This window comes from Magallana gigas, chromosome 3 (genome assembly GCF_963853765.1).
Source record: "Magallana gigas chromosome 3, xbMagGiga1.1, whole genome shotgun sequence".
In the NCBI taxonomy this organism is placed as follows: Eukaryota; Metazoa; Mollusca; class Bivalvia; order Ostreida; family Ostreidae; genus Magallana; species Magallana gigas.
In genome coordinates this window covers 43,060,196-43,087,926 of record NC_088855.1, presented here as the reverse complement: position 1 = coordinate 43,087,926, position 27,731 = coordinate 43,060,196, and the positions used below count along the sequence as shown (strand labels likewise).

General features: G+C 34.7%; 5 protein-coding genes across 6 annotated transcripts in view; 2 read left to right on the top strand and 3 right to left on the bottom strand.

The window, feature by feature from the left end:
- The window catches only part of LOC105336028 (alanine--tRNA ligase, cytoplasmic), a 609,144-nt gene that overhangs the window by 472,780 nt on the left and 108,633 nt on the right, over positions 1–27,731 (top strand). The window lies entirely within an intron of this gene.
- On the bottom strand, positions 5,605–12,153 carry LOC105318209 (high-affinity choline transporter 1). The gene is made up of 7 exons (XM_011415184.4): positions 11,762–12,153; positions 9,787–9,894; positions 9,526–9,681; positions 8,983–9,131; positions 8,150–8,432; positions 7,034–7,263; positions 5,605–6,361 (listed from the first exon to the last, which is right to left on the bottom strand). The coding sequence occupies exons 1-7, from the start codon at positions 11,925–11,927 to the stop codon at positions 5,795–5,797; spliced, it is 1,659 nt and encodes a 552-aa protein (XP_011413486.3). The 5' UTR covers positions 11,928–12,153; the 3' UTR covers positions 5,605–5,794.
- On the bottom strand, positions 17,038–21,000 carry LOC105336037 (uncharacterized). Its single transcript, XM_034481443.2, has 8 exons — positions 20,832–21,000; positions 20,464–20,653; positions 19,530–19,704; positions 18,973–19,244; positions 18,402–18,468; positions 18,150–18,308; positions 17,762–17,919; positions 17,038–17,218 (listed from the first exon to the last, which is right to left on the bottom strand). Exons 2-8 carry the CDS (start codon positions 20,650–20,652, stop codon positions 17,132–17,134), a joined length of 1,107 nt encoding a protein of 368 aa, XP_034337334.2. The 5' UTR covers position 20,653; positions 20,832–21,000; the 3' UTR covers positions 17,038–17,131.
- LOC105336036 (U6 snRNA phosphodiesterase 1) lies at positions 22,472–25,289 on the bottom strand. 2 transcript variants are annotated; one of them, XM_011440209.4, is made up of 7 exons: positions 25,151–25,289; positions 24,870–25,018; positions 24,355–24,532; positions 24,174–24,227; positions 23,376–23,481; positions 23,006–23,089; positions 22,472–22,808 (listed from the first exon to the last, which is right to left on the bottom strand). In XM_011440209.4, the coding sequence occupies exons 1-7, from the start codon at positions 25,279–25,281 to the stop codon at positions 22,683–22,685; spliced, it is 828 nt and encodes a 275-aa protein (XP_011438511.3). In that variant the 5' UTR covers positions 25,282–25,289; the 3' UTR covers positions 22,472–22,682. The 2 variants fall into 2 exon arrangements, with proteins under 2 accessions (XP_011438511.3, XP_019926096.3); XM_020070537.3 differs by lacking the exon at positions 24,174–24,227.
- LOC105336035 (F-box/LRR-repeat protein 8) lies at positions 26,179–27,471 on the top strand. The gene has a single exon (XM_066079895.1). The coding sequence runs from the start codon at positions 26,240–26,242 to the stop codon at positions 27,434–27,436; it is 1,197 nt and encodes a 398-aa protein (XP_065935967.1). The 5' UTR covers positions 26,179–26,239; the 3' UTR covers positions 27,437–27,471.

Sequence of the window (27,731 nt, the reverse complement as noted above, 5' to 3'; positions counted from 1 at the left end):
GTGTTTCTTGCGAGTACAGCTCTAGAGAATGGCAAGATTATTTGTTCCACTGCATATAAATGTTTGCGTGATTGGAAAAGCATCAAATATAAACATATAAATAAGTTTTCACAGGGAGTAATCCATGGATTACATTAGTAACATGGGGCTAATTTTTAGAATGACTATGTGCTTATATACGAAGACCTTAAATTTAGATTTATTCTTAACAGCAAGTCTAAATTAACAACCAACTGGGCACTACCGGAATTGGTCAAAAGTTAAACAATAAAGATATTTTCCTTTTATTTTTTTTATCTTTTTTTTTAAAAAAAAAGTTTTTTATATAGCGGGTGTCCCAAATGTAAAAGATTATGATATAATTCTTCTTGAGTTATGAAATGTTGAACAGCTGAAGAAAGGATGTAGTCTTATTTTAGTAGTTTTTTATTTACTTTGGTTCTAGATCTCTGAGTTGAGTGCTAGGAAGGGGCGGAATTGTGTTAATAAAAAGGTGTGTTTCAAAACACAAATGACAGCTTTAGAATCAGTATTGAATGCAAGTATACAAATTGAAGACAACAGGAAGTCAAAAAAGACATATTCATTCCGATTCAACAACAATCAAGTTTGTAAACATGTGGAATTACATCGATCTTCACTTCCGGTGAACTTCAGATTTTTCAGGTGTGGATTAATCAAGCGCCGATGTGAATCTGATCCAATATGTCACGGCCTATCAGTTATTTTGTACAAATTACCAGATATTAAAGTCACTTATTGATTTCCTGCAATATCTGCACAAGAACTCAAATTGTCGTGCATATTTTTACCTTGATTTTTTTTTTCATTTTGAAAGATATTTTGTACATATATGATCAGTACTTTAAATGTTAAGTGTTGTGCAATCCGCATTTTTTGAACTTTTGAAAAAAAATTGTGAAAAACGAATGTTTGCCATTATGAAAAGAAAAAAATCTTGTAGGAAAAGGATGATGTTCTAACAAATAAACATCCACCTTCTAAACAAATATACAATTTGTAAACACAATCTCGGTGACAGATGAAAAATACTAGTATAGAAGAACCCCATGTAAATGGGATCTACTAATGTTGATGTTGCTGGCCCATCATATTAGATTCGATTAAATAAACAAAATGTATGCATTTAGACAGTTGATGTATAAAGGAACAACACAAATTAGCATTTTGGAAAATGATATTAATCAGGTACAAAATGTTTAGTAAAATGAAATATTTATTATTTTACATCGGTGACAAACGGAATTGTTTTTTAAGGGGGTGGATTTGTGGAAGAGTGGATAAATTTCAATCATTCCCAGGAAACATTGACAAGATTACAATGAACATTGTATTGCAGGAAATCAAAGGTTCTCTAAAGAGAGATCAATAATAGACCATGCCTGATGTCAGATCCTATTCTTTTAAACAAAATAATGTTTAAACTAACATTGCAGTTAATTTATTACCTTTTCACCCAACCATGCATATGGATGCCGTAAAGTTGATTGTTGTATCTTTACCATAGAGGGCAATCCTAATTACATGCACCTTATGTTTTCAGAAATATTTCATTTAAAATTTCTTTTAAAGAAGGATTTTTTTAAACAGACATTGATTTACATTCAAGAGGTTACTGGTTGAAAATAACATGGCGTCATTGCTGACCTAAATAGAACTATATCTGTATGTGAAAATAAAAATCTTTACATGTATAACGTGTTCGAGTAGGATGATGAAGCGAAAAGAAAATGAAAGAAGCAGAGACTACTGTATCTTTAGAAATGAACAAATCTACTGGCGGTACAAATGGTAGCATTGATTAGAGGAGACATCAAAACATCGGTATGGTGAATTATGCTCGTTTACGAAACGAAAATTATACAAATGTCTAATTAATTGGTTCTCAAGGGAGCTAATAAATCTCTTTTAATAAGCTGTGTTAGCAAGAATCGAAACCAGTATCGTGTAGCATGCAAAGGTTGCATCAAAGAAAAAGCTTCCCATCCAGTTTTATTACGTCATAAATTACCTTTCTTTTATTTTAATGTCAAGTCATATTTTTATTTTTGAAATTCCTTTTTTCCAAAGTAAGGGTTTTCTATTCTTTGTTAATGAAAATACGTAATACACGATACAGACAATTAAGGTCTTTATTTTTGTAAAATAATTTTTTAACTATTAAATCCGTCCGCTGTGTTATCCGATGAGTTTAAGGTATATAAATATGGCGTTTGAAATGAAAATTTTAAAGAAAGATATATTTGAGTTTTTCCATTAAGCCAAAAAAGCTATCCATTAAATCATACAGTTTAAATCAAACGCATTTGAGAGTATCAGACATAAATTCTAATCAGTTTATTTACTGACCGGATCCGTCAGTAAAAGCTCAGTATTGAAATTTCATCAGCATGTGACGTGGCAAGCTAATTTTAGAACGTTCACAAGATGTCTACGCGAAAACGTGTTAATTTGGTCCGTTGACCGTGGAATAACGCGTTCGAAGAGAAAAGAAAGAAAGAAACAGTTTGACAGAGAACGCTGTAAAATGAGAATCTATAATGGAGACCACTTTGAGCGGTGGACACGTTTTAGAAACTTCATGTTTAACTAGGGCTTGTCGGCTTCTTGCTATAGACAGGTGGGTCACAGAATTGTTACATAAAATATTTACTCATAAAGGAAAAGAAGCTTATTTGTATGGTACGATATTCTTTGTCTGAATATGATAAAACTTGTTAAGCTATCACTCGAATACCTAAAATCTTTAAATTGTATATGTTTTGATGGCTTAAAATGATAAGCTTAAATATGACTCTTTCGATTTAATTAATTTCAAATAAATCAAATAGCCTTACTTTTGCTAGAAAAGGGCATGCATATTTGAAATAACTTTTGCAATGAGTAAACACTTGACGCAGTCTTTTATTCCTGCAGAAAATCAAGGATTTTTTTCTTTCTCTAAAAAACATGCATCTTAAATTCGAAAACCCAAGACGTAACTGCTCACCTTCCTTCCACAGGCAAAGCATCAAGGAACATAGAAAAGTGATTTGTTACCAGAGTATGATGCCCGTGGAACGTATCAAATCAACTCCCTCTGAAATTTATGAGAATTCTGCCTTTTCAAGCTACAGGATCTGCAACTTTCGCCGTAAAACACATTTCCCTGGGATTAATCAAAAGGTGAACGGCTGTCGTTGTTTATTTGTTAAATTTTTCTGAGATTTTTTCTTATCTGATAAATTGAATAGGAGGGAATACGCCCTTGCATTTAGAAAGAATATCGATATGTAAACACGTCATTCTAAGAAGAAAAAAATCCCAAGTCCTATATCAACCAAATTAATTAGTATTTGAAAGCTATAAACTTCATAAATTTATTGACAATTTTAAATTGTCAAACTGGTATATAAAAGTTATTTTAGATTAAAAATTTGGTTTATGACTAATGAAGATATACAAGTTCTTGAACAACTCAGTGAAATGATTCTTAAAGGACATATCGTATATCTCTAAAGTATGGGACAGTTTGCACATATGTACATGTACATGTATTTTTTATCTCCACTTTTTTTACCAATTTTTACATGTATTTGCCAACTGTATGGTTTATTCCCAGATTTTGAATAAAGAGTTAAAGAGTTTTATAGAATAATTTTTAAAAAAATTTGCTAGGGAATTGGTTTTCCTACAGAATTGCTTAATCAAGTGATATATTTGTTTATGTGGGATCGTTTTCTATAACGAAACGATTCAATACAGGTAGAAAATTGTATATACAATGTAGGGATATTTTTTGTTCTATAATCAATAATAATTGAAGAACGCAAACATAAAAAGCTCTCTCTCTGTCTGTCTGTCTCTCTCTCTCTCTCTCTCTCTCTCTCTCTCATTTTCTTGCACATTACGCACATGTAAAATGCACTTTCAATACAAGCATTTATTTCTTTTTTCTTCTTTTTATTAAATGCAATGGTGTTTATTTTTCTTAACTTGATCAGCACGTTCACAAAACTTTGATCTATAAGGGTAAATAGTTAAAAATCAATGTATATGTTTTGTATCAATATAAAATAGAAATCGTTGAATGTTTTATATACAAACTATAAAAGTATTGGATAACTATTGATGAAATGACAAAAATGAAATGTTGGTTCTGCAAATCAATTTAATTTTCCTATTCTACAAAAAGGATCATAATATTACAGTGTCCTGCCACGTTGAAACTAATTGAATTATTTACTAACATCAAAATGTCAATTGATAAAATTAAATTTATGATAGCCTAGACATGAATTTTCCACACAAAAAATCCTTTTTCCCTATTAAACTTTACTAGTAATGCAGAGGAGATATAAATTCTGGCAATTATATGCAATTTTACAAACAAGTTGTCGTATGCTAGTATTTTCCATTTAAGACTCCGGCCATCACCACCCTGTTTGTTATTAAATGTATTGGTGAAAGTTGGAACTTCCATTAGAGATTTAATTACAACATCCACGGCACTATTAATGCATGCCATTGTACGTGGTTTTACGATTCACATAGGTTAACATTTTGTGGAGTTAACCGAGTTACTTCGCGAAAGTTCTTTTTCTCCGTGGACCGTTTTCATTGGATTAAGCCATTCTTTTCTCGGCTCTTTTTTCTAGTAAAAGCGTTTAAGTATCACACTAATTGAAACAAAAGACACGAGCAGACTGATTCACGAGTCCCTTCTCGTAAACACAGACCTTGACTAAAAAACAAAGGGAGTAAAATGCGGACAAATCTCTCAGCAGTCCAGTTGCTGATGCCATTGCACTGAAAATCTCAACAAGTTAAATCGTTTGGAAAACAGAAAATACAAAAACATTAAGTCTGATTGTGTACTTAACATATTTTTCATCTCAATTTATTAGGAATATTAATAAAAATTCATTTTGATGGCAACATGTTTCATTTTTAAATACCTAGTCACGTGACTTAGCCATTCGAATACAATGCAAAACGTCATTATGATATATGTTATTGATGTGGAGGTTGAAAAAGGGGGAGGGGGTTGCTCCTAAACACTTAAGTTCATCTTAAATCTATTTATAATATATTCCATAAGAATTTGACTTGGGAATAAAGCCATTTTGTATTTTGATGATTTTCTGCATTACATCTCAAATACGCATACATATGGTTTAAACCTTTTAATCTTTATGAGAGAAAATCTTTAACAGAAAGTCTAAAGATCGGTCCTCGAGGCTTCCGTTCCCAAAACTCTCCCACATGGTAAGATCGGGCATGCGAATCAATGCTACTCAGATGGGCAGAACGGCATTTCCTCGGGCTAGCCTGTGGTAACTGCTCTGAGTAGCATTTGCTAAAACTAAATTTTTTATAACGCGCTTTCTTTTTCCGCTGTCCTAAGTTTTACTCAATAAAATTTCGTTCCATACGTACAAATGCATTGACAAAATGATAAATCGCTAAATATTAAATTCATTTTAATTTGTTAACATCTCGCTTAATTTTTCGGCATTATCAACTTTTTTTCAATGCAAAATCCCAGTGGATTTTTTTATTTATTTTCATTTTCGCCATGCACTTCAACCAGAAGGAAAAGAATGCGCGTTATAAAAAAAATAGTTTGTTAGTTTGAGCATAGAAATATAAGCATGAAAATCGAAATGTTTGGCAAACAATGATGCTGAAAATTGCTTGGACAGAATATAAAAATAATCAGAGACAGTTCTATATTTTACTTAATAAAAGTATTTTTTAAAAATTTAAAATAAGATTTGGTATGAATCAAGATTCATTTCTCTGGGATTTCTCTCTTTGATTGGTATCTTCCATGAAGTTGGTTTTGAGAGTGCGCATACGCAGGGTTGTCGTTGTATTTTGTTGATGATGACGATACATGCAATTCTACTGAACATTCTGATTTTCCCTCAAAACATTTAAAAATATCGAATTTCGAAGAAAGCAATCCTCGTCCAAATACGTACGCTGTTAAGCTGGAAACAGCAACGATGGAAGTGAAAGTAACCAACATAGCGAAGGTTTTATACGGAAATAATTGTAATCCCTCTGACTCGGAGTACCATGGATATTTGATAACGGGCGTGATATGCAGAGTATATTCACCACCGGTTAATCGGAGAACTACACCGACAACAAAACCGACAACCGATCCGTAAGTGTTGGTGTCCCTAAGGTAGACAACACATAAAAGTTGTGGAAAGCTGATGACGTACAACAAATCTGAGCATAGGAACCACAGCACGTAGACTGATTCAACAACAATCGCAATGAAAGTTGCCAGGGCGCCGATAAAGAAGATGGAGATTCTCATCGCCCACATTATTTCCCTCTCAGAGGCCTACAAGAAAATTTACAGGAGAAAGAAATTATAAATAATGTTAAAACCCCTTTAAAAAAAAACATGCGATCATTTTTTTTCTTGTGAGATCTTTATCTTCCAACTTGATAATACATTTGATAATACATTATGATGAATGATAAGAGAATATTTGATTAAGATGATCCTTTTTTGATGCAAAAACGTGCCATTTAACTTGATTAAGAAAACTATTTAACTTCCAGGATGGATGTCATTGAAACGTTTGATTATGTCAATTATTTCTGTCGAGGGAGAGAAATTCTTCCTACTTTACGAATGAATCAAGCATGATCATCATTAATAAACGTTCTTTAACTTTATATGTCAATTTCATAAGTCAATTAAAATTGCAACAGGGGATGACTTTTCGCCTTTACACCGACTCATCGCCTGCTTGCTAACATACTGTTTTACCAACTTACGTAAGGATAACATTTTCATGCCCCACGCGGATTAAAAGATTAATTGGAGGTTCCGCCCCCCCCCCCCCCCGGAAAATTCAAACTTATCAAATTCACATAGTAAATTTAATGAAAATAGTCTTTGGACCCATCCCCCTTCCCAGAAAACACAATTATCTCTTGGAAACAGCCCCCCCCCCCCCCTCCAAAAAAAAATAATTCTTGATCCGCGCATGTATTCAAAACCTACTTTGGGACGGAATATCATCTTGTAGATATTTCTGGCAAACATGGAGCTCGCTGAGAGAATGGAGGAATCCGTGGACGACATTACGGCCGCAGCCACGGCCCCCAGGCCGATGAAGGAGACCCAGGTGGGTGTCAGGTACTGCATGACCAGGGGGAGGATGTTGGACGCCTGGTCGCTAGGAATGGGGACGGGCTTCTTGTCCACTGTTGCATACGTTGTTGCGTTCCAATCTGAATTAGTGTTAAAAACTACATATAGATACAAGGATATGAATATTGGTTGTAATATAGCATATATCACAGACAAAGAAATTTTCAACAGTGAAGTCGGAAGCAAATTGAAAGTTGGGGGGTGGGAAACTTGTCAAAAATCTTGACAGGCAAAAAAATAAAGGTTTTTGTTTATAGTTATGTACAACTTTGCAAAAAAAGTGGAAGGGGGGCTTAGCCCCCCCCCCCCCCCCCGGTGGTTCCAACGCCTATGTTCACAACTTATAACAAGAACTTGCTATATGTTAAATGCTAGAAGTTTATTATGCCGTGACATCAAATAAGATCATTATACTGTATTGATAAGATTGATACGAGAAGCACGTCGCAAAATGTATAATGTGACATTTTATAACTAGATTCTCAGAAAATACCCGAGGCTTGTCATTCATAAATCATCCTACGGGGGTTTGATTAAATATTATATGACTGGAATGTAATACCCATTTACAACCATCAATCACAAACTGACTAACGAGCACAATGATACTATGCAGGTTTTAGCTGACAGTACGTTCGTTTTAATTGTCATTGTTCACTTTTCTTAAATTTACATACAAACGTGTACACACAAGCTAGGGAAATGTTTTAATTTAAAAGAGGGGTGGCTTGGATAATGTTCCAACCCTTTTGTAAAGTTTATAGCAAATTATGTCTATTTGAAGCAGTAATATCAATTTTTCAACAAAAAAGTATTATTTCCCCTTACTTTAGAGAAAATGGTTGAAAAAAGAAATTAAACCCCTTACAAAATGCGTTGCGCTGAACTTTATTTTGACAGATACTTCATTCATAAGAGAATGATGCAGTCCTCATGTATAAAAAATACCACCGTAACCCCACCCACCTGTGTTAGCAGCGACGGCCCCGATCAAGACCGACGGTACGGACATAATGACACACCCTAGCCCGGCGGTGATGGACAGCATCTTGGCGTTGAAGGCGGAGTTAGCGGACAGGACTCTCTGGAAGTAGGCCTGCCACGGAATCCCGCCCAGTATCAGCAGCATGAACGAGTCCATGTAGTAACCCACGTACTTGGGCTCCAGTTCCTTGATCCAGACCGTGGAGGAATTGGTTGTGATGCTGGTCACATGCTCGTTTGTCATGGCGAATGGAATACTCAACCACTGAGGGAAAACCAAGACGAGTTTTCAGGAAGAACATAGTGTGACCCAAGCGAGGTAACTCTACCCCGTAGAGGTATACTTTTCGTAAAAAAAAAATACCATAGCAATTGATATTCATAGAAACTAACTGGGCTGAAACCAGAAGTTCTATCCATCAATTGATTTGAAACCCTCAGTTACCTAACACAATCGTGCACTGCACGAATTGACGTCAGACTGAAGCATTGGCCATTTCTTCTATCTGGCGTAATAATTTAGTTGCTTTTAATTTCTCTTTTTTATTAACTCAATAATCCATTTAACTTTCTTTTATAATTCGTGCGAACTTTGAAGATTACATAACCCTCTACTGCGGGTTATGTTTTTTCTACAATGCTCGCTGCCTTCATACCCACATGAATCATTAAAAGAAAGACTCTTTGTTTAAATATTTCGTTTACTGAACAGGGAGAGTGATGTGGTTTTAATTAGAATTTTAAATGATTGATATATACACTGATCCAATGTATATATCAAAGGATGGCTAACGCCCACACAAAAACACACTCACCAGACCGACAAACATACAGGTAAGCTGGAGTACGTCCGTGTAGGCGACTGAGTACAGTCCCCCGAACAGTGTGTAGAGGACGGCGATACAGGCCGAGATGATGATGGACAGGGTCTGGTCAATGTCCAGGATGACGGCCAGTGTGGACCCTGGAAATGTTACCACACAGTCATTAGAGTACCCCAGTTCTGTGCATGTATGACATGTACATTGATAAATTCACCCGTTAAGAGGGATTGAAGGTCGCGACTGTTTTTGACTATATTTACTTTCTTTAAATGAAAAGCTATATATAAAGATATAGAAAAATGTTCAAATTTTAACTCCTAAAATATCTGGACTTTTTCTTTCATTAATTTGTTGACCATCAAGCTCCATTAACTGTAAAAAGTGAACTCCATTATTACAAGTATCAATGATGAATAATTGAATATACCTGTACAGGAGACATCAGTGGCTAGTACATGCATTACAATTATGATCATACCTGTAAAGGCAACAATGGTGCAGAGAGCATACCACTTCACGTGTTTATCTACTTACCTAACGCCGAGAGAATGGCTCCGCTCCAGAAGACCTCCCCTAGAAGTGAAGGGATGTACAGAATCCCTCCCATCTTGTTGCCGAATTTCCTGCTGTATGGATCTAACATCGTCACGTGACCCTGGGACCTCATTCTTTGGGCGAAGAATACACCTCCTACCAATGAAGAGGAGTGGTCGTAAAAACGTTTACTTTTTTATCAATTCCTAGATCCATATATTTCGACGACTTAAAATCAAGTTTCTTGAGTTTACAACTTACCGAGTACGAGGCTGACGGCATACCCAAGAGGAGCTTGGCACCAGACCAGCCCTAGGGTGTAGACATACTCCGCTGTGCCATTTATAAAGCCTCCACCCACCCAGGTAGCTACAAAAGAAAGAAAATTCCTCTACTTTTGAGTTCCATTTGACCATCAATAAAACTGAAAATATTCAAAATGTACCGCTATCAAAGAGTTTTTGTAAGAAATTTGAAGTATATAATTGTTTTAACATATTTTTTTCATTTGTTATGCCATCATGAATAATTGAAATCAAAAATTTTGAAATAGAAATACTGAATACACTGTACATTATAGTTATTTTCGCTACATGAGTTTTTCGCCCTTCTACAGTTGCAAACGGTTTCTCCCCGTCCTGAAATTCCCCAAACACAGTTAGAAATAGATTCTCTGGTAAATTAACACAATTATTTTAAAAAAATTAAAATTGCCCAGTCGGTATTTCATGCATAAATGTCGGTTTCATCATTTATTTTTATATAAATCTTTTATTAAGAATTAAATGTAAAATTTAAATAATATTAATAGTTATCATAAACTCCTATATTTCCAAAAAATATCAAGAAAAACACGTTGATTTGTATCACCTTTCAACTCTTAAGTCATCTGATAAGCTCTCCTTATATTCTTATGAAATTTGAAGATGGGGGAATCAGATGGCGCAAATGCCCATTCGGTTTAGTCGTGAAATACAATTTTGAATTTATTTTTCCCGATTAAATCTATTCAAATATATTATGATACAAGTTTGCAAAAGCACAATTTCTAACTATATTCAGTTTTTAATATATTTAACAAAAGATAAGGAAAAACAATATTGCTGGAAATTTTGGTGGTATCGAACCCATATAATAAAAACCCTAGATATATAAGGTTAGTTTACGCCAGGTACTCTTTTTTTTTTTTATCTTTTATTTGCCAGGTACTCTAACCATTGAGCCATTTCAGACACAACAAAGACGGATGTTTAAATATTATGTGTGACTTTGGCCACGAATTTACGGACTTATTTTTTTTTCAAAACGTTCAATTGTTGGGATACAAAATAATATCTTTAATGTATAGTGGGTCATCTCTCCACGTTTTTGTTGATTGAAATCAGTTTGTTTTCCATTAGACCTTATTTAGACTATGAGAAAAATATGGAGCACAGACCCACTCTATAAAAGACAATGCCTTGAAGTTCTAAAAAATGACAGTATTTGCAGGTTTTGATACGCACACGCCTGTTTAAGTCAACATATTCCAAGTATTGAACATATTTATAGGTTTAAAATCACTGATATGTTAAATATATATTGTTTTAAATGATTTTTTTTTTAAATATCAGATTCATTGATATTTTAATTTTTCAGTAGCTTGTCCGACCGTGTATGGGCATTTTATACGCCTTATCCACCCATCTTCTTAACTTCAGTGATGATGTTGTTGTTTTTTTAAATACAAATGTGGATTATATACTTAAAATGCGTGCAAAATAGCAAAATACAGGGCAAAAGTTTCAAAAATCATTTTGGGGGTCCAAACAATCAATAATCTTAAACGTTGAACTTGCTAAGTACAAGAAGTATCACCGCTTTGTAAAAATTGCACAGTGCACTTGCATCTTTAGAAACTAAAATAAAGTGTTCCATAGCGTGGTTTTAGTGAACCGTATGAATTATTTGATGAAGTATTTTACCTGTGATGATAAATGATATATCAACCACTGCGATATTTAGAGTCAGAAACCGGTATATAAAAATGTCATGATTGTATTGCCCTCTCCATTACTCTGTAAATAGTGAATAGCCTGAAACCATGTCTGAATATTTCATATTCATATTCGAGAAAACATTTTTTTTTTCATTTACCAATTTTCAATATAATTCATTTTGTGCGACGTCAATAATATGAAAATTCGACCGTCATTTAATTTTAACGTCTTACTAACAAATTTTTCTTTTTCTTTACCTGTCATGGTGAACATCCCCACAAAAAGGTTGATGTTTCGGCCAGCCAACATTATATTTTCGCTCTTTGTTTCTCCTTTGTTTTTTCTTGCTGCCCATAGTCCAAGAGCAAGAATTAACACATAGAAAACAATAACGGCCACGAGTCCAGGAACATTGACTGCCATCCTTCTTCACAAACCTTCAACTGCGGGAAGTCAAAATCTATATATGGAGGCCCTACTGTTGGCAGAAATATTGAAAGTTTTGACAGAAAACCTTGTTTTTAATTCACTGAATTTTACACCACTTCTTATCTATTCTCACAAAAATGACAAGCAAATGTATATTTGCCGACTAGCCCAGAAGGCATACAGTGGAACCGGAAGTTTATTTAAAATTGTGAACAAAACAAAAATGTATCGTGTACACTAAATTTTAAGAATCACTGCCTCATCCTTTTTTAAATAAACTTTTTGATCCTTTCATTGACGACGTGACCAACAACCCCCTCCCACCCCCCTCCCACCCCCCCCCACCCCCCCAAAAAAAATTCTTAAACAGAAAAATCTCTTGAAACCTGTCCCATACCATGTCAAAGTCGCAAAATGCGCCGTCTCCAGGGTAGTGCAATGGCTTTGCAACAAAAATATAAAAATTCTAAACATTTAAATCATGGTATGATAAATAAAATTAAAAAAAATAAAAATTTTATTGTTGAAAATTTGATGCGTCTTTTTTCAGAAGATGGGCTAGAAGTGATTTCTCGTGCTAATCGAACACCAATCATACATTCGTCACCACGTGACTCGTGACTATGAATTTCATTGGATATAATTATTCACTCGAATCAACAAGATAATTTTTTCCCGCTAATATCCATATTGCGGAAAATATTAGATATTATCGATTTTGACAAAATGCTTGTGAGATCAAATTGAAAATTTTTATAGAAGTAAATAATTTTTTTTTACTTATTTTGCTGTTTAAAAAACCCAAACATTTCTTTCTTTAAAACATTCACTAGACAATTATGACTTATATCAATTAAAACGAAAGAAAATACATGTACGTGTACATGTATAATGTTCCCAACTATACCTAAATAAGATAATGTATAATTTTTTGTTTCCACTCTCCGCCATAAGACTTATTTATCCCGCCACCGACAACTCATAAGCGGCATTGAACTATACATTCAATGTCTTAATATATAAACAAAGTATTTTTCAAATATTTCTCTCAGGTCAATGAAGATTGTGGTACACAGTGGTACTGCTAATGGAATATTTCCATCTAAAACGAAACCAGCAATAAGCATCTCGCCTCCAAGGAAACAAAGGGAGAGGTTACAGAGAAGTGTGTACACCTTGGGGTTATGATTTCACTTTAAGTCACGGGTCATCCACACTATGTCAAGAGACCGTGCACGTACAAGCGTCTCCATTGTCAAATTCAGTCAATGTAGAGACGATAAATACATTATATTAGTGTGACCTCCATGTGATCTCCGCTTACGGAGACTCCGCATCGACTGACTGCATAGCTAACTTATTTTTCGTCTTACTGTCCCTATAAGAATTTCAATTAAAGTTAGAATATTAATTTTCGGTTTGTATGAATTGTTTTTAGCATAAATTTCACTATGGGAGTCAATAATGTGCCGTAATTCTATAAACACAACAGGTATAGGTTTCCAAATTAAGCTTGCAAAAATGCCAAAATCTTGGATCATTCACTGTTCTTAATTGCAAAATTTAGGTATGAATGGACTTCATTCTAAAAGTACTTTTATTTTAAGAATATTTTTTTATTTATTTTTATTATTGATTTATTAAAATGGAGCTAGATCCATAATGGGTCAAATTCGTGGTTTTCACTAAAAACATTTTACTTTATTAATTATTGTCAAACAGTTTAATTTATTCACTTTTAACCTAATGTGTCAACGTAGCTCACTGTGTTATGCGGGCGCTCGTAGTCCATACTTCTCGATTGAGAGGGTGTTCGAATGGTGTAGACGGCGTTTTATTTTTGAACTCATTTGCTCTTAAATAAATTATATTTGCTTTTTTATTGAATCATTATGAAAAAATATTTAATAGCATTTGTTTAATGACAACAATTATGTAATGTTCATTTTCTGTACAAACAATGTCGAATAAAAATAGCGCTAGCACAAATAAGAGATCATGCTGTAGTGTTTTGGAAGTAAATAAAACAAATAAAACAAAGATAAGTACCAAGTGCATGTATTAATGTATATTTCTTATTTAGCAGAAAATGCAGTTAAATAATCACATGTACATGTACAGATACACACTTTCGTATGTACAGATTTTTTTTAATGTTCATAAGTCATTTAAAAATCCTGGGTATGGGGGGATTTGTCAGGCCTTCTACGTTCTTGTCCTTTACGTTGGAATCACATCAATTTTTTAATTCTTTGGCTTTCCTTGATGATATTCCCAGGTGAATCAGTTAAAACGAGTATTTTATATCTTTTGTTGCAAAGAAATTTTCAAATTATGTTTTAGAAATTTATAATTATTCGGATCACATATACCTGTATTCGCGTGAGGCTTGTCCTGCTCAAAATCGCCGCAAAATATCAGTTTCGGAATGATGCATATGTGCACTGAACAATTACTACATATTGCTGATGTTTGTGTTTATAAAATTTCAACTGAAAACGTAAGTCGTCTTATGTTCTGCGAGAGTAAATGTAAGGCTATTGATAAACTATGTTAAAGTTGACAGACAAGTGTGTCACTTAGTTTACAGTGCAGATAAACACAATTCTCAAATGTAATCAGGCTCCACCGTCACCAACATTTTCAAATCCCTCAACACATTCCTCAAATCAAATCCTTTAAAGAAATGTGCATAAATTTGAGGTAAAACCTCAGATTTGAGGCTGAGTATTGACTTGAGGAACGTTGGTGACGGCGGGGCCTGAACTTTAAAAAATGTAATTATATGAAGAAAAATAGTTTAAATCTCAAATGAATGCAAACTTAGATTATTTATGGAACTCTCAAGGTGAGAAACGGACTAATCTATAAAAAGCATTGAAGCAATAAGGCATAAGGCATGTACGCTTCGATATGGACTATAATGGGTTTTTTTTTACTTTGCAATTACTTAAACAGTAAAATGCTTTCTTTGGTTATTCATGCGGGATTTGTATGTGGCGACATTTCAGAAAAATGCATAACCCGAGTTTTTTATGCAATGATTGCTACCTTCATACCCGCATGAATCATATTATTCATATTTACACTTTTCATTAACAAATCAATCAATTGGTTGGAAAACGTAAAAAAAAATAACTATATTACCGTTAATACAAGAAACAGCCAAATCGTTTCCTTTGGGAATTTGAGGTTAAAATCATCATGATTATTTCGTGCAGTCCGTGATGCTGTAGGTTTCGACCAATCGATAAACGGGGCCTGTAAATTTCAGTCCTGTCAATTTTTACACAGCTATGAATTACATTTACAATCAATTTCCGTAAGAAATAGAGGAAATGATACTTGCTGGATGTAAATACATGTATAATGTTTTTAAAAAATTCACGCCATGCACCTAATATGACAAATAGATAACCCACGAATCTGCATCAAAAGTAAAGCGTGTTACTGGAAAGATCCAGATCAGACATCATGAACTCAATTAGTGAAAGCTGATCAACGCTCATAAATAGGCACTGTCCGCTATAATTCTCTTTCATTACTGTTGTCCCTACAACCCCTATATAAGGCTAAGACCTCTAAACAGTTCAGAGTACTTTGGTGTAGAGGTCTCACCTGCGTGGACGTACATTTTGCCTCTCCGTGTTACTCGGTCGCGATGAAATTATCAAATTTTACGCACTTTTTTCAAGCCAGGAGAATACTAACATCAAATCAATTGGTCAATGCATTATTTACAACAGAATATGCACATAAAATAAGAAAATAAATGCACAAAATCTAAAGACCACGAAAGGAATACTAAACGTCGGCCTTGAGTTTCAGGTGTGCAATCGGGTGTAACGAAATCGAGGGGTTTATATACTAGGTTCCTGTGTGAGTTGACGGTGCCTATTTACCAGCGGTGTTCAGCTTTAACAGCATGATATGCCTGAACATGGTAGCCTAAACATGGTGAGGTGTTGAATGCAATGGCTGTTTTAAGGATACAATCTCAATATATTGCCATTTATACCACCCCTCCGAATGTTATTTTCATATAAATTTAGACCACGTGGTTTTATTTGACCCTTCCAGTTTCGGTAAAAATTGTGCCACGTGGTTATAGTGTATTTCCTAGAATCTAGGTTCTGTAGACAAATATATTCTGCATAAAATAGTATAGTCTGTTTCACTATTGGGCTATTACTACGCCAGGCGCGGATCGAAAATTAATTCTTAGGGGGGGGGGGGGTCGCTACTAAACATGTTAATTGTTGAAACAGTAGAAAAAAACCTATTTCTATTGTCACATTTATTTCTAGAATTCATTTTATCCACCAATTAATGAAGATAAAGTTTATAATCAATACACGTCTAGATTTTATATTTGATTACAAGTACTTATGTTCTATGAAATAGACTATAAACGCGAGGCATGATTTTTACTGCGAAACTGAAAGGGCCAAATAAAACCACGTGTTCTAAAATTTAAATAACATTCGCAGGGGTGCACGTGTAGAATGGTTGAACACGAACGATAACCCTGTTCTGAATATCATCGTTTAGTTTAAATAACCGCTAGATGATCAAATAAGACCTTTATCTTGATATATTTTCGTTTTTTAATATAAATCAAAGTAGGATATGATATGAAAAACTACAAGTACTTACGTATTTTGAGAATATTATCCAAACACTAATACTTCCGCTCGTAATTTTACAGGAACTGAACAAATCTCGTGGAAGTCTCCTGAACTTTCATTTGAGTACCTTTGGATTTATAACATACTTAGCAACGATAAAGAAAACAAACCGAACACATTCACAGGGGTGCATACACTATACTGAATTTTCATTAATGAAACAAACTGATTTGGGGTATACTGGAAACCAGAAGGTTTTCGATTTTTTGTGCAATGATCACAGCAATCATATTTAGTATAGAAAAGCGTTGTTGTGTTTTCATAAAATTATCTGAAATACATAACGAACGTATTTATCGATTTAGTAAAACGGTTTCAAACTAACTCATCACCCGACATCAACAATGTATAATGGAAACCAATCTTTTCCTAATAGAAAGTTGCAGTACTTTTATGGTGAATACCATGATGCAAAAAAAAAATGTTTTATTGATTTTTTTAAACAAATTTTATAATTGTTTTTATTTAGTTGGTCCATAACGTCACAGTTGCCTTCGGAAGAGTAACCTACTAGGTGGCGCTATTCACCTCCACTTGTATCCCGTAATGGTCCGAGGGGTGGACATTGTGCCCAGGTATCTTCACGTCCATCACTCTCTGTAAAAACAATAATTTATCTTATAATAATTAATCATTCAAGTTCAATTCAGAGGGCGTGGTCTTTAGACTGAATATATCAGCCAGACGCATGACCGGCCACCTCCATCGGTGTCCCTTTTTTGTTTATTATTGTCCTTTGAAATTCAATAATAAATACCTACTCCTTCACACTTAGTTTATTTCTCTGGAGTTGTATTTTTTGGTGGACCTCTGGGAATACGGCATACCTAACCTTGTTTTTACCTTTTACCTTACGACCCACAGTGCGCCTCAACCTTATAACTCTTGCTCTTTACGCCAACATTTCCTCACCCCGTTCACTCCGGGGAAGCACGACGGATGCAGTTCCAGACGAATGCTCTAGTACCGTATAAACCAACGCGGTCATAGATTTGACTGCTAATACGTTGGCCACTCAGCCTCCTTAAGGAATGAATCTTTTAATTATTTAGTACTAGAAACCCTTAGAAACTAAACACTTAATAAAACTATCTCAATCCCAGCCCTTCCCAAACCCTCCTCCAGTTACATGTGTTATACCTTAGCTTGTTGAGCTTTCATGCCTCGGATCAATACATGGTCCAAAATCCAGCTTGTTTTATATGGCACCAAGTTGTTCTCAGCACAAAAGGTACACAACCCACACAGGTCCGTGTAAGGGGTGGTGTAGTTTTTCTTCGTAAAGAGTGCTAGGGTCCCTGGTCATATAAAATGTACATATCAACATAAAACTCAGCTTTTTTTTTGGAAGAGAAAAATTAAATAATAATCATATACATATAAAATATCAATATCATGTTCAAAGCTGTTGATTTATTACGAAAACAAATGACCTCTTTGATATCCCCAGCTTATTTCCTTGACATGCAAATTTTAAAGAATATTTCAGGAAAAACATATTTAAATAGAAAGCTTGTGGTCACTTTACTTTCAAAGTCTCCCTGTATTTGTTTATCCGGAATAGAGGGACTGCTGTTGAGATCCCCCATTATTATGGTTTTGGGAAAGGAAGATAAATCTCGTATCAAAATGCCGGCGTCCTGCATATTTTCCTCTTCCCAACTGCTAATTTGGGATTTTAAATTTGCTGAAAAAAGAAAAGTATTTCATGCATTCAATTTGTATCATAAATTCATATGAAAAGCTATTTTTATTTTGAAAAAAAAAAGCGGAAACTTACGCTCGTAATATATTTTGCCTAAATTTGCGGCTGTATGTGTACAAGCAACGGCGCCAAGTTTAGGAACCTACATAAATAGAATAGATTTATTTACAGCAAAAATTCACAGAGTAGCAATAAACAAAATTTGACTTAGAACGTATATATGGTCTATATATAAATTGCTCCAATTAGAAAGTCCTGTACCATTAAAGCCAAAGTATTTTTTTCAGGGAGAAAAGTGGAATCCGAGGGATATTTTAGCTTGGGGGGAGGCATATTTAATAAATTTGAATTTTTCATGAGGGTCTGGACTCCCGACCCTCTCTAGATTCACGCTGGAGTTGTGTACAAAAAGTTGAATTACGACCAATTGCCGTACCATCGTACCACTTTTACTTCAAACTTGCATGGGATGGACTAGGTTCTTATGATCACGTAAAAATAATGCGTGAAACCAGAATTGATCCTCAGGACAAAGAGCAGGTAAAGAAACAGTAAAATATCATCCACTTGTCTCTATTGTTGAAATATTGCTTCTTAAAAACAAAATTACAACGACAAACAATAATGTTAAAGCTCACACTTTTACCTCAGCCATTAGGTATCCTCGTGGAAGAAGCTGTTTTACATTAGGCCGGAAGTAAACCATTTTTGTATTATGTAAATTCCGTTTGCTCAGAACCAACAACCCGGGGACATTCATTTGGTTCCTAATAGATCCCAGGCAGTTGCTGAAGGCAGCACTGGCGGTAAGCTTGGTCATGGTTAGACACGTGATACAGTCTTGTGGAAGATCCATGAAGCCGGCTTTCTCAGTCACACAGACCAAACGGTCGACGTCATTCTTTTTGGACGTACAACCTATTTAAAAGACTTTACATGTACAAGCGCCTGATGTATATTTATTTTTAAATAAGCTCGAAAAAAAATTATTTTGTTTTAATTTCTATATACATGTATTTGCGAAGTGGACTAAATTTTCTGAATCACTGTTGAATTTTTTTTGAAACAGTAATCAAGTAATGTCCGGTTTTCTCATTAAAACTGAACGAACAAATTGATTAATGTATAGAGCGCAAACAATCTTTTATATGATATGAATTATTTTTTTTCACCTTGTTCTTTGGTGAAAAAGTATATGCTTACCATACCACCACATTTTGAAAAACATTTTGACGACTTGAAATCTCGCACATGGCGGCCAGTGAAAACCCTTGTTACTGAGAAGGCTAGGGGTACTGCTGTGTATGGCGCTAAACGAGTGAGGATAGGTGGCGATGTTCTGCTTCACAATATTGTACAGCTCGCGATAGTGCCATACCTTAAAAAAAATGAAAATTCGTTCAAAAAATATTAACATATATATTTTTGACCTTAACCTATTAGGTCATCACCGTTACAAGGAAACGATCAATCAGTGGCTCTGATAAGCTTTGACATTGACTATTTTATAGAAGAAAAATAAATATAAATTCAATGGTTGGACAATATTTTAACAAGATTTGCAATGAATCTTGTGGACTTTAATGTTTTGAATTCGCGGGATACTAGTAAATCTCAAAATGTTGATCGAACAATATCTGACATTGAGAATTTTTTTAACAATATTGTTATGAAAATGAATAATGATCTGATATTCAATGAGGTCGGTCACGTGTCATGCCTAGACTATTCATCGTTTGTAATATACTGTGTAAAAGTCATTATTCGGGGGGGGGGGGGGTCAATGTTCGTGGCTATCCTGGGTAATCCTTGCCCACGAATTTACATCCCAACGAACGTATATACAAGCATTTATTTAATTTTTAATAAAATTATCCCGAATTTTCTACCGACGAAATTACTCCCCCACGAACCAGGAAAAAAAATTTGACTACCCACAAACGTTGACCCCCACCAATAAAAATGATTACCCAGTACCTGCATATTACATTTCACGAAAATGAAAAACTGGACATTTTAGTATCTGTACATTATTTATCTGGGTTACGGTTCATAGTAATATACTTTATTCGATACAACTACATGTATTTCTGATTCAACTGAATTCTATTAGACTACTTTAGAGGATCACAGTTACCTCTTGTAGACATATATAATCTGGCTGACTCTGTGCTAGGTGCCCCTCGATGTACTGGGACCGTTCTTGGCGGTACGGGATGCGTGACGTCAGTCCCGTGTTGAAGGACATCAACTTGACCACCCCTTCCACGGAGCGTATCAGACCGCACACAAGGGCAACCACCAACCAACACAGTTCCAGCTTCATACTAGACATGTAAAGGAAATTGTTTAAGTATTACTACGGAGTTTTCCCTCAAACTGATATAGTATATATATATCACCTTTTATAATGCTGATCATATCCCTTCTGTTCGTTTGAAATCATTCAAACTAACAAGGAAAAAGGGTATTTATAGTAAATATGCATTACCGATATACCCTCACCTGTTTTCGACTTGGAGTTGGTCTTAGTATTATCGACACAGTCGGAGTCAGTCTAAATACACGATGGTCCAATTGCTCGGTGTCAGCAAGTGTGCGAGTTTTCCCCGTGCTGGAGTGTTGAGTCGAACTGTTACTATTTTTGGAGTGATCTGTCTTTCCGGTGCCAAGAACCGGTTCTTTTGTTTGTAGCATCACCGCAACTACAGTACACCGACCAAGGTATCCAGTGTACAAAACAGATCGTCAACATCAAGAATATTTGTTTGCAACATAGTGTTCGATTTGAACAAAAAAAATGGGTTTTGTACAAAAACACTTTTCTTTGTTTGGAAAATGCAATGGTCTTATATACAATATACCCATATATCCAAATCCAACCTCAAACGTAAAATAATTTATTTTAATGCATAAACTATTTGAATATATGTATATAAATTGAAATTTCGATTACCCAAAAATGACGATTGGTGTATTAGGACAGATCTGCATGTCTCTAAACTCTCTCAGTCGAACACGTGTTAAACCGGCGTTTGTCGTGCAACTGTTTTATAATTGTATTTTTCGAATACCTACAGTATTTGTTGTTTTGTTGTGCCAAAACTTATGCTATATTCGAGGGCTTTCTCTTAGTACAACCGTTTTCCAGCCCCACTATTTCACATTTCCCAACACCGTTATGGTTATTTTAATAATTTCATCATTGGTACACTGCCTAAAATCAGCGTGTTTAGTAGCATCACGTAGAAATTTGCTTTGCACCGCGCGTCTGAATTTCTTACAAATCGAAATGTGTTAAATGACATACACTGTTGGAGCACAAGCGGAATTTGCATGATAAAAACAGGTAAAAATATCAATTAATCAATTTTACGAATAAATCTTTAAAATAGTTTTTAAAAAGTAGAAAGGAATCATTCTTTAAATTTCATAAAGTGGTCATTACAGTCAGCGCGCCGTCAGACCTAAAAATTTGATCACGTGCATAGCCGACTAAAATGATCACACCATAAGTCAATTATTGATTCTTTATTCCTTAACTATTGTTTGTATTATGTAGGTTTTTTTAATCGATAACTATAATTATGGTGAATTCTTAAGTTCTCTTTTTATAAATAAGATACATTTGCTATGCTACTCTTCCATTTCTCAGTTTCTTTCCACTGGTATATTTGGTTTTCGTCGTTTGTAAAAATGAGAATACACTTTCTAAAACAATTACTCTGTCAATGTAAAACATTTGAATTATCATTTTTCGAACCATTAAATCAAATTTATAGAACGATGTATATTGGACCATCAGTATCAGTCTCTGAGATAATATAATTTTAAAGCTCTAATTTGGTCGACCATGGCACCATGTGGGATTCAGTATGGTACAGTTTTAGTCTGGCAACATATTGTGTTTTAGAAATAGAATTGCGGTTACTCTAAAGGTTATCTTGTGAGCTGTGTACTGTTTGATACTGTATTTACTTGAATGCAAAACATTACACTTTATTTCTAACATTCATTAGCACAATTGCTTGTGTGAATCTTTTGGTCCAACGTTCTGTACAGGGCTCTTGACTGTACACTTTTCTGACTATAAAATTTTAAAAATACAGCAAATGTTCTGTTTTTAATAACAAGATGACAACAGGTTTATATCTTTATTTATTTAGTTGATGCATCAACAATCCTAAAAACCTCATCAAGAATCAAGATGTATCACGGTGTTTTGGGAGGAGGCCTCTGCACCGCACTAATCTTTCTTGTCCAACTGTTTTTGTCCTTCAGTGGGTTTTTTCAGCTCTCTCCTGACATCTAAGGAATGCTATGGGATAACTTAACAATCTCTTTTAATTTGATTCATCATCCGTCTCCTGTGAAATCGGACAGTGGCAGAGGGAATTGTTTGTTTCCTGATTTACAAATGGCCTCCTCTATGGCGAATAGCCGTAATTCTGGATATTCTTCCATTGCATTATCAACTAAATCCTGAAATAACACAATCAACTAGGCAATGAGAATTCTAAACTTTATAATTTTTGTTTGGATTGAAGATTATCAGAATCATTTTTGAGAATTTGACCTTTAATAATCAACCTTCTTTGATCAATAAATGGTAGTTTCATTATGCCAATTATTTTTATAAAGTGAAATTATTATGAGGTACATCTTAATGTATGGCGTACCTGCAATTTGTTCAGTGTTTCTTCACTAATCTGAGGGATGACATCTTTGAGACACCAGCCTATGCTAATGTGGAAGGAGGGATTCTAACACGAAAAGATACATAGTAATGTTTAAGATGTACTACTACATGAATGTTTGCAACATTCTTTTTAAAATATATATATGTTAAAAGTATTATGTCTGTAAAATTTTGTTTTAAAAAACAGCTGTTATGATCTCTTTAATAATGACAAAAAAAGGTATCTGCTGTAATGGAATTATTGCACAAATAAAAATATTTTTATCACTTTTTAATCAATCTATGTGTACTAAGCATTTATGTCTGCTTATGAAATAAAATTCCAAAATTGTTTTGACTTTAATAAATACCTCATAGTACTTTGGTAATTTGTATTCCTCAAAGCACTCATCAACAGCTTTTGTGTATTGCTGTAGAATATCTCTAGGTGCAGAGACAGTCAGTGACAGAAAGGTCCTATAATAAAAAACATTATTAATTCAATGTCTGCAAAATAATTGAAAATAAAGGAAAAAATATCATCAAAGCCAGATATCTCAGTGGCAGGAGCTCTTGGCTAGAGTACCAGAGATCTGTGGTTCAAATCAAGGTCTAATCTATCAATTTCTCTCCCACACCCTTATATATGGTGCTTTGACTGGAACTGGCATTCATTATTAGTAACATGGTTTGTAGATGACCTGCATGCAATATGGAATGTACATGTATGCAGTTAATAAATTTATATGCGTTTATTTATGGGCTTTATTTAATCCCTCCAGCTTTTTTCATTGTCAGCAATACATTACTGATTGCATGCAATATGTGGAGCACATGGTTCAGAGGTCACAGGTGAAAGGCCACTAACCCAAAAGTGCGGGTTTTATCCCCACTGTGGTCACTTGATGTTGTGTGTTGGGTCTTTAGAGAAGGCACTTTACCTACATTGTCTCATTCGACCCAGCTGCAGTTGAGTACCAGCTTATGCTGGGGTTAACCTGTGATGGACTGGTGCCCAACTAGGGGAAGTAAATTATGGTACTCTCAACCTCTTAGCATCACAAAAACCAGAAACGAGCATCGGCCCTATGCACCTTCATGCCTCAGAGAAGGATCTAAGTAAACTATTGCATGCAATATGCAGCTAATACACATGCTAATTTACCAACCTTGTTTTTTCATCATTTGTATACAGCTTCACAGAAGAAATTTCACAGCATGTTCTGTAATGTTAAATATTACATTGCTTGTTGAGTCAAGTAACTTCACTCTTTACACAGATATAAAATGTCAACTCTGCATTGCTTACAACAGATCAAAATTTTATAAATACCAACATTTTAAACCTACTTTGGTAGCATTTTAAATCTTCTTTGCAGTCTATCTGTCAGTGGCTGAATCCAGTGATGACGAATGGCAACGGTTCTTGACAAACTCAAATGAAGATCTTTCATTGGTTTAAATTCAAGTGGCCTCAGGCATTTCAATAGTTCATCAATCAACTCAATCATTCTTTCATCGGGATCATCTATAATGAAAAAGAAAATGATATTGATTTCTTTCTATCAAATAATTTTAATGAAGTTAGATGCAAGACTGTCATATTAATTACATTTTTGAATTAATCCATATTCATGCATTGAGGATCTTCATGCAATTTCTACACTAAACATTAAAAGCTTCTAAAAAAAACATACTTTTGGCTTAAAAACAATATCTATGTGAGCATGTCTTTATTTATATTCTACTTATTTCTTTTATTAATTAAGAACATGATACATTGAACTGAAGTTTCCAACGAAAATCAATGCATACATGCGGATACAATTTAACTTTAGATCTATATCATCATGAATGTCCCTTACATGAAACGCCAATGTGTGTAGCCCAGTTTCCTTCCAAATGTTCAAAAGATCGAATTCTTCCCTCATGAACCTCGGGATTGTCTTCACGTTTTTTTCCAGAGGAAAATAAAGTTTTTATTGAATCTGGGAGGGGTAGAATTTCACCTGACCTGTAAATTAAGAAAAACATAACACCACAAGCGCATGGACTTTTAGTAACAGACTAAAACAATTATACACATCATTCTGTCGTGATTATCCTACTTACAATTATGAGACAAGCCATATTACGTGCCACCTACCTCAACTTCTTATTATTTTCTGTGCAAACTTTGAAGTTCGTTGGGTTTTTTCGCTTCATTCCTATATAATCTGGATCTTCCTTATCGGATAATTCATCTTCGCTGTCTGAGTACTGCACTAGACAGTTCATTGCCACAAACTTCGGGATTAATCTGAACGTCAAAGTGAAAATGAAAGTACGACGCCGTTTTTCTATCTTCTAATAGTAGAGAGTGCTTGTATACAACCTGGCTGACAGTGACATTTGTCCAAACCATATATATACTTAAACTTATATTTTCAGATTGGTGCTAAGATTTTAGATTCTGTAAATTATAATGTGAAACTTTAAGGTGCAACGCTTATCTGTCATGAATGTATGCAGAATAAGAGAATTTATCCGTAATAACGGTAATTACCAATTTACTCATTATTATTTAGTTTTGTACACTGTTGTAGGTAAATGTATGTACATTGGTTTGGTTCTGGGTTCATGATTCCAACTAATCTTACAAAAAAATTAAGAAGAATACCATCAAAACTCTGAAGCATTTTTTTCTATACGGATGTTGTATACAAATCCATTAAATAAATTTTAACTCAAACCCGTTTTTACCCATTTAGTGACTCATGTGTTCCGTATTAGTCATACATTGCGCTGATCAGCTGATTCACTAGTGCTATTTGATTAAACATTTCAGCGTTGAAGAATTTGTTTGTGACTTACTTAAATTAGAAAGCCTAATAGATATTATATTTTAGGCGCTAGCACAGAAATTTTGTGTGCTTTGACATAATTTGTAATTGCAAGTATTCTGAAAACATTAAAGAATTGACTAAGATAATTTGTTATTGAAACCTAAGGAATTTGCTTAATTTAAGGTTAACTTTTTTATTTTTATCGATATTAAAAGGAATAAGATTGTAGAATTATATCCTGTGTTAAAATAAGTTGTACCCTATGTTGAATATATATAGAGGATATAAACTTGCTATGTATATTTGATATGAGTTGAATTAATATAATTTGTAATATTTTTCAAAAATAAATAAAAGCAATATACCGGTATTTATTATGTTTCAGTGTCCTACCAAAAGTATAGATAGTGATGGCGGATCCCGAGCCAGAAGGAGACGACCTATCATGGAACTCTCTGCCTGACCACATCGTAGTGCAGATCTTCTCCTATCTGAGTCTCCAAGACAAGTTCCGTGCTTCATTTGTGTGCAAAACTTGGAATGATTGCTTCCACTTTCCAGTTCTCTGGAGGGATTTTGTCTTTATTGTTCAAAGCAATGATGAGAAAGAAGCCATTCGTCATCAGAAGTGCTTGGAGATGCATGGTGCCCATTTGAAACATGTTTTAATGAAAGTAAATCAGAGCGAACAAATTTGCAGAACCATAGCTCGTGATATTTTAAATGGAATTGCCAATCTTACCAACAGGAAACTGTCTTCCATTAAAATTGACTTTACTGGTGAAAATCCTCTCTTTTATGCTGGTGCTGAGTTTGTGCAATCATTGAAGCTGTTATTTGGACGCAACCCTGAAGCACTTGAAACACCTATGCATTCTCTAGTAAATGTAGATTTGAGTGGAATGCCAGTTGCCTTTGATGATGAGATGTTAAACCTTTTATCACAGAACCATCCATTGTTGGAGAGTTTAAATCTTCTTAATAAAGTATTGGTGTGCAAAGTGTCAGCTAACTGCATTTTCCAACTGGTGAAGAAATGCAGAAAATTGAAAAAGCTCTTTGTGTTTCACAGTAGCATGTCTGACAACACATTAGTGGCTCTCGCCGAAGATGATAGAGCCCCTTTGGAGGAACTTGGCATATCTTGTAGGAGAGAAGAGAAGTATGGCACTGATTTGTCATCAGAAGCTTGGCAGCAGCTGGTAACCAAGTTGCCAGATCTAAAAGTGATGCTGTCTTTTGATCATACCTGTCCCCTTCACAGAGTCTCCCAAATAATGAAGCCAGAAATCCCGGTCCATGTCCTGAACCTACAGACCTTCACCATGATTTATGAGGAGGTCACACAAGCCACGTCATTTTATAAGAACACACTGGAGGTGGTTGTCTTACAGACGAGGAATTCTCCGGAGCTGGAGAGAGCGCTGGTCAATCTGGCCAGGCGCTGCGCCCAGCTCCATACACTCTGTGTATACTGTGTGTTGAAGAAGGATGTTGTGGATGAAATTCTGGCTCTGAGGCCCAAAATGAAGGAAGATAAGACTTACATTTTGAAGTGGCAGGCTCAGGCAGAGCCATGGGTTGTGGGGGTAGAGGAGGGGGATTGAGAGAGAATCTGATTTTAGATAGCCCCCCCTCCCCCTCCTCCCCCAACCAAAAAAAACACTGCCTTCTTATTTATTGGTCAGTGTACTTAAAAAATCAAAAACCAAAGAATAAAATGAGAAATAAAAGATAGTAAATTAATGATGTAGGCTCCCTACGCAAAATGTGAAAACAGCTGTCAAAATTAATTTTTCATGTTAGATGTATATTTTAAGTAGTGCTGTTAAGGACTTTTATAGAGAAAACAAATATTTGCACAATTTAATAATATTGCTGCTTATTTATTTATATTGGTGT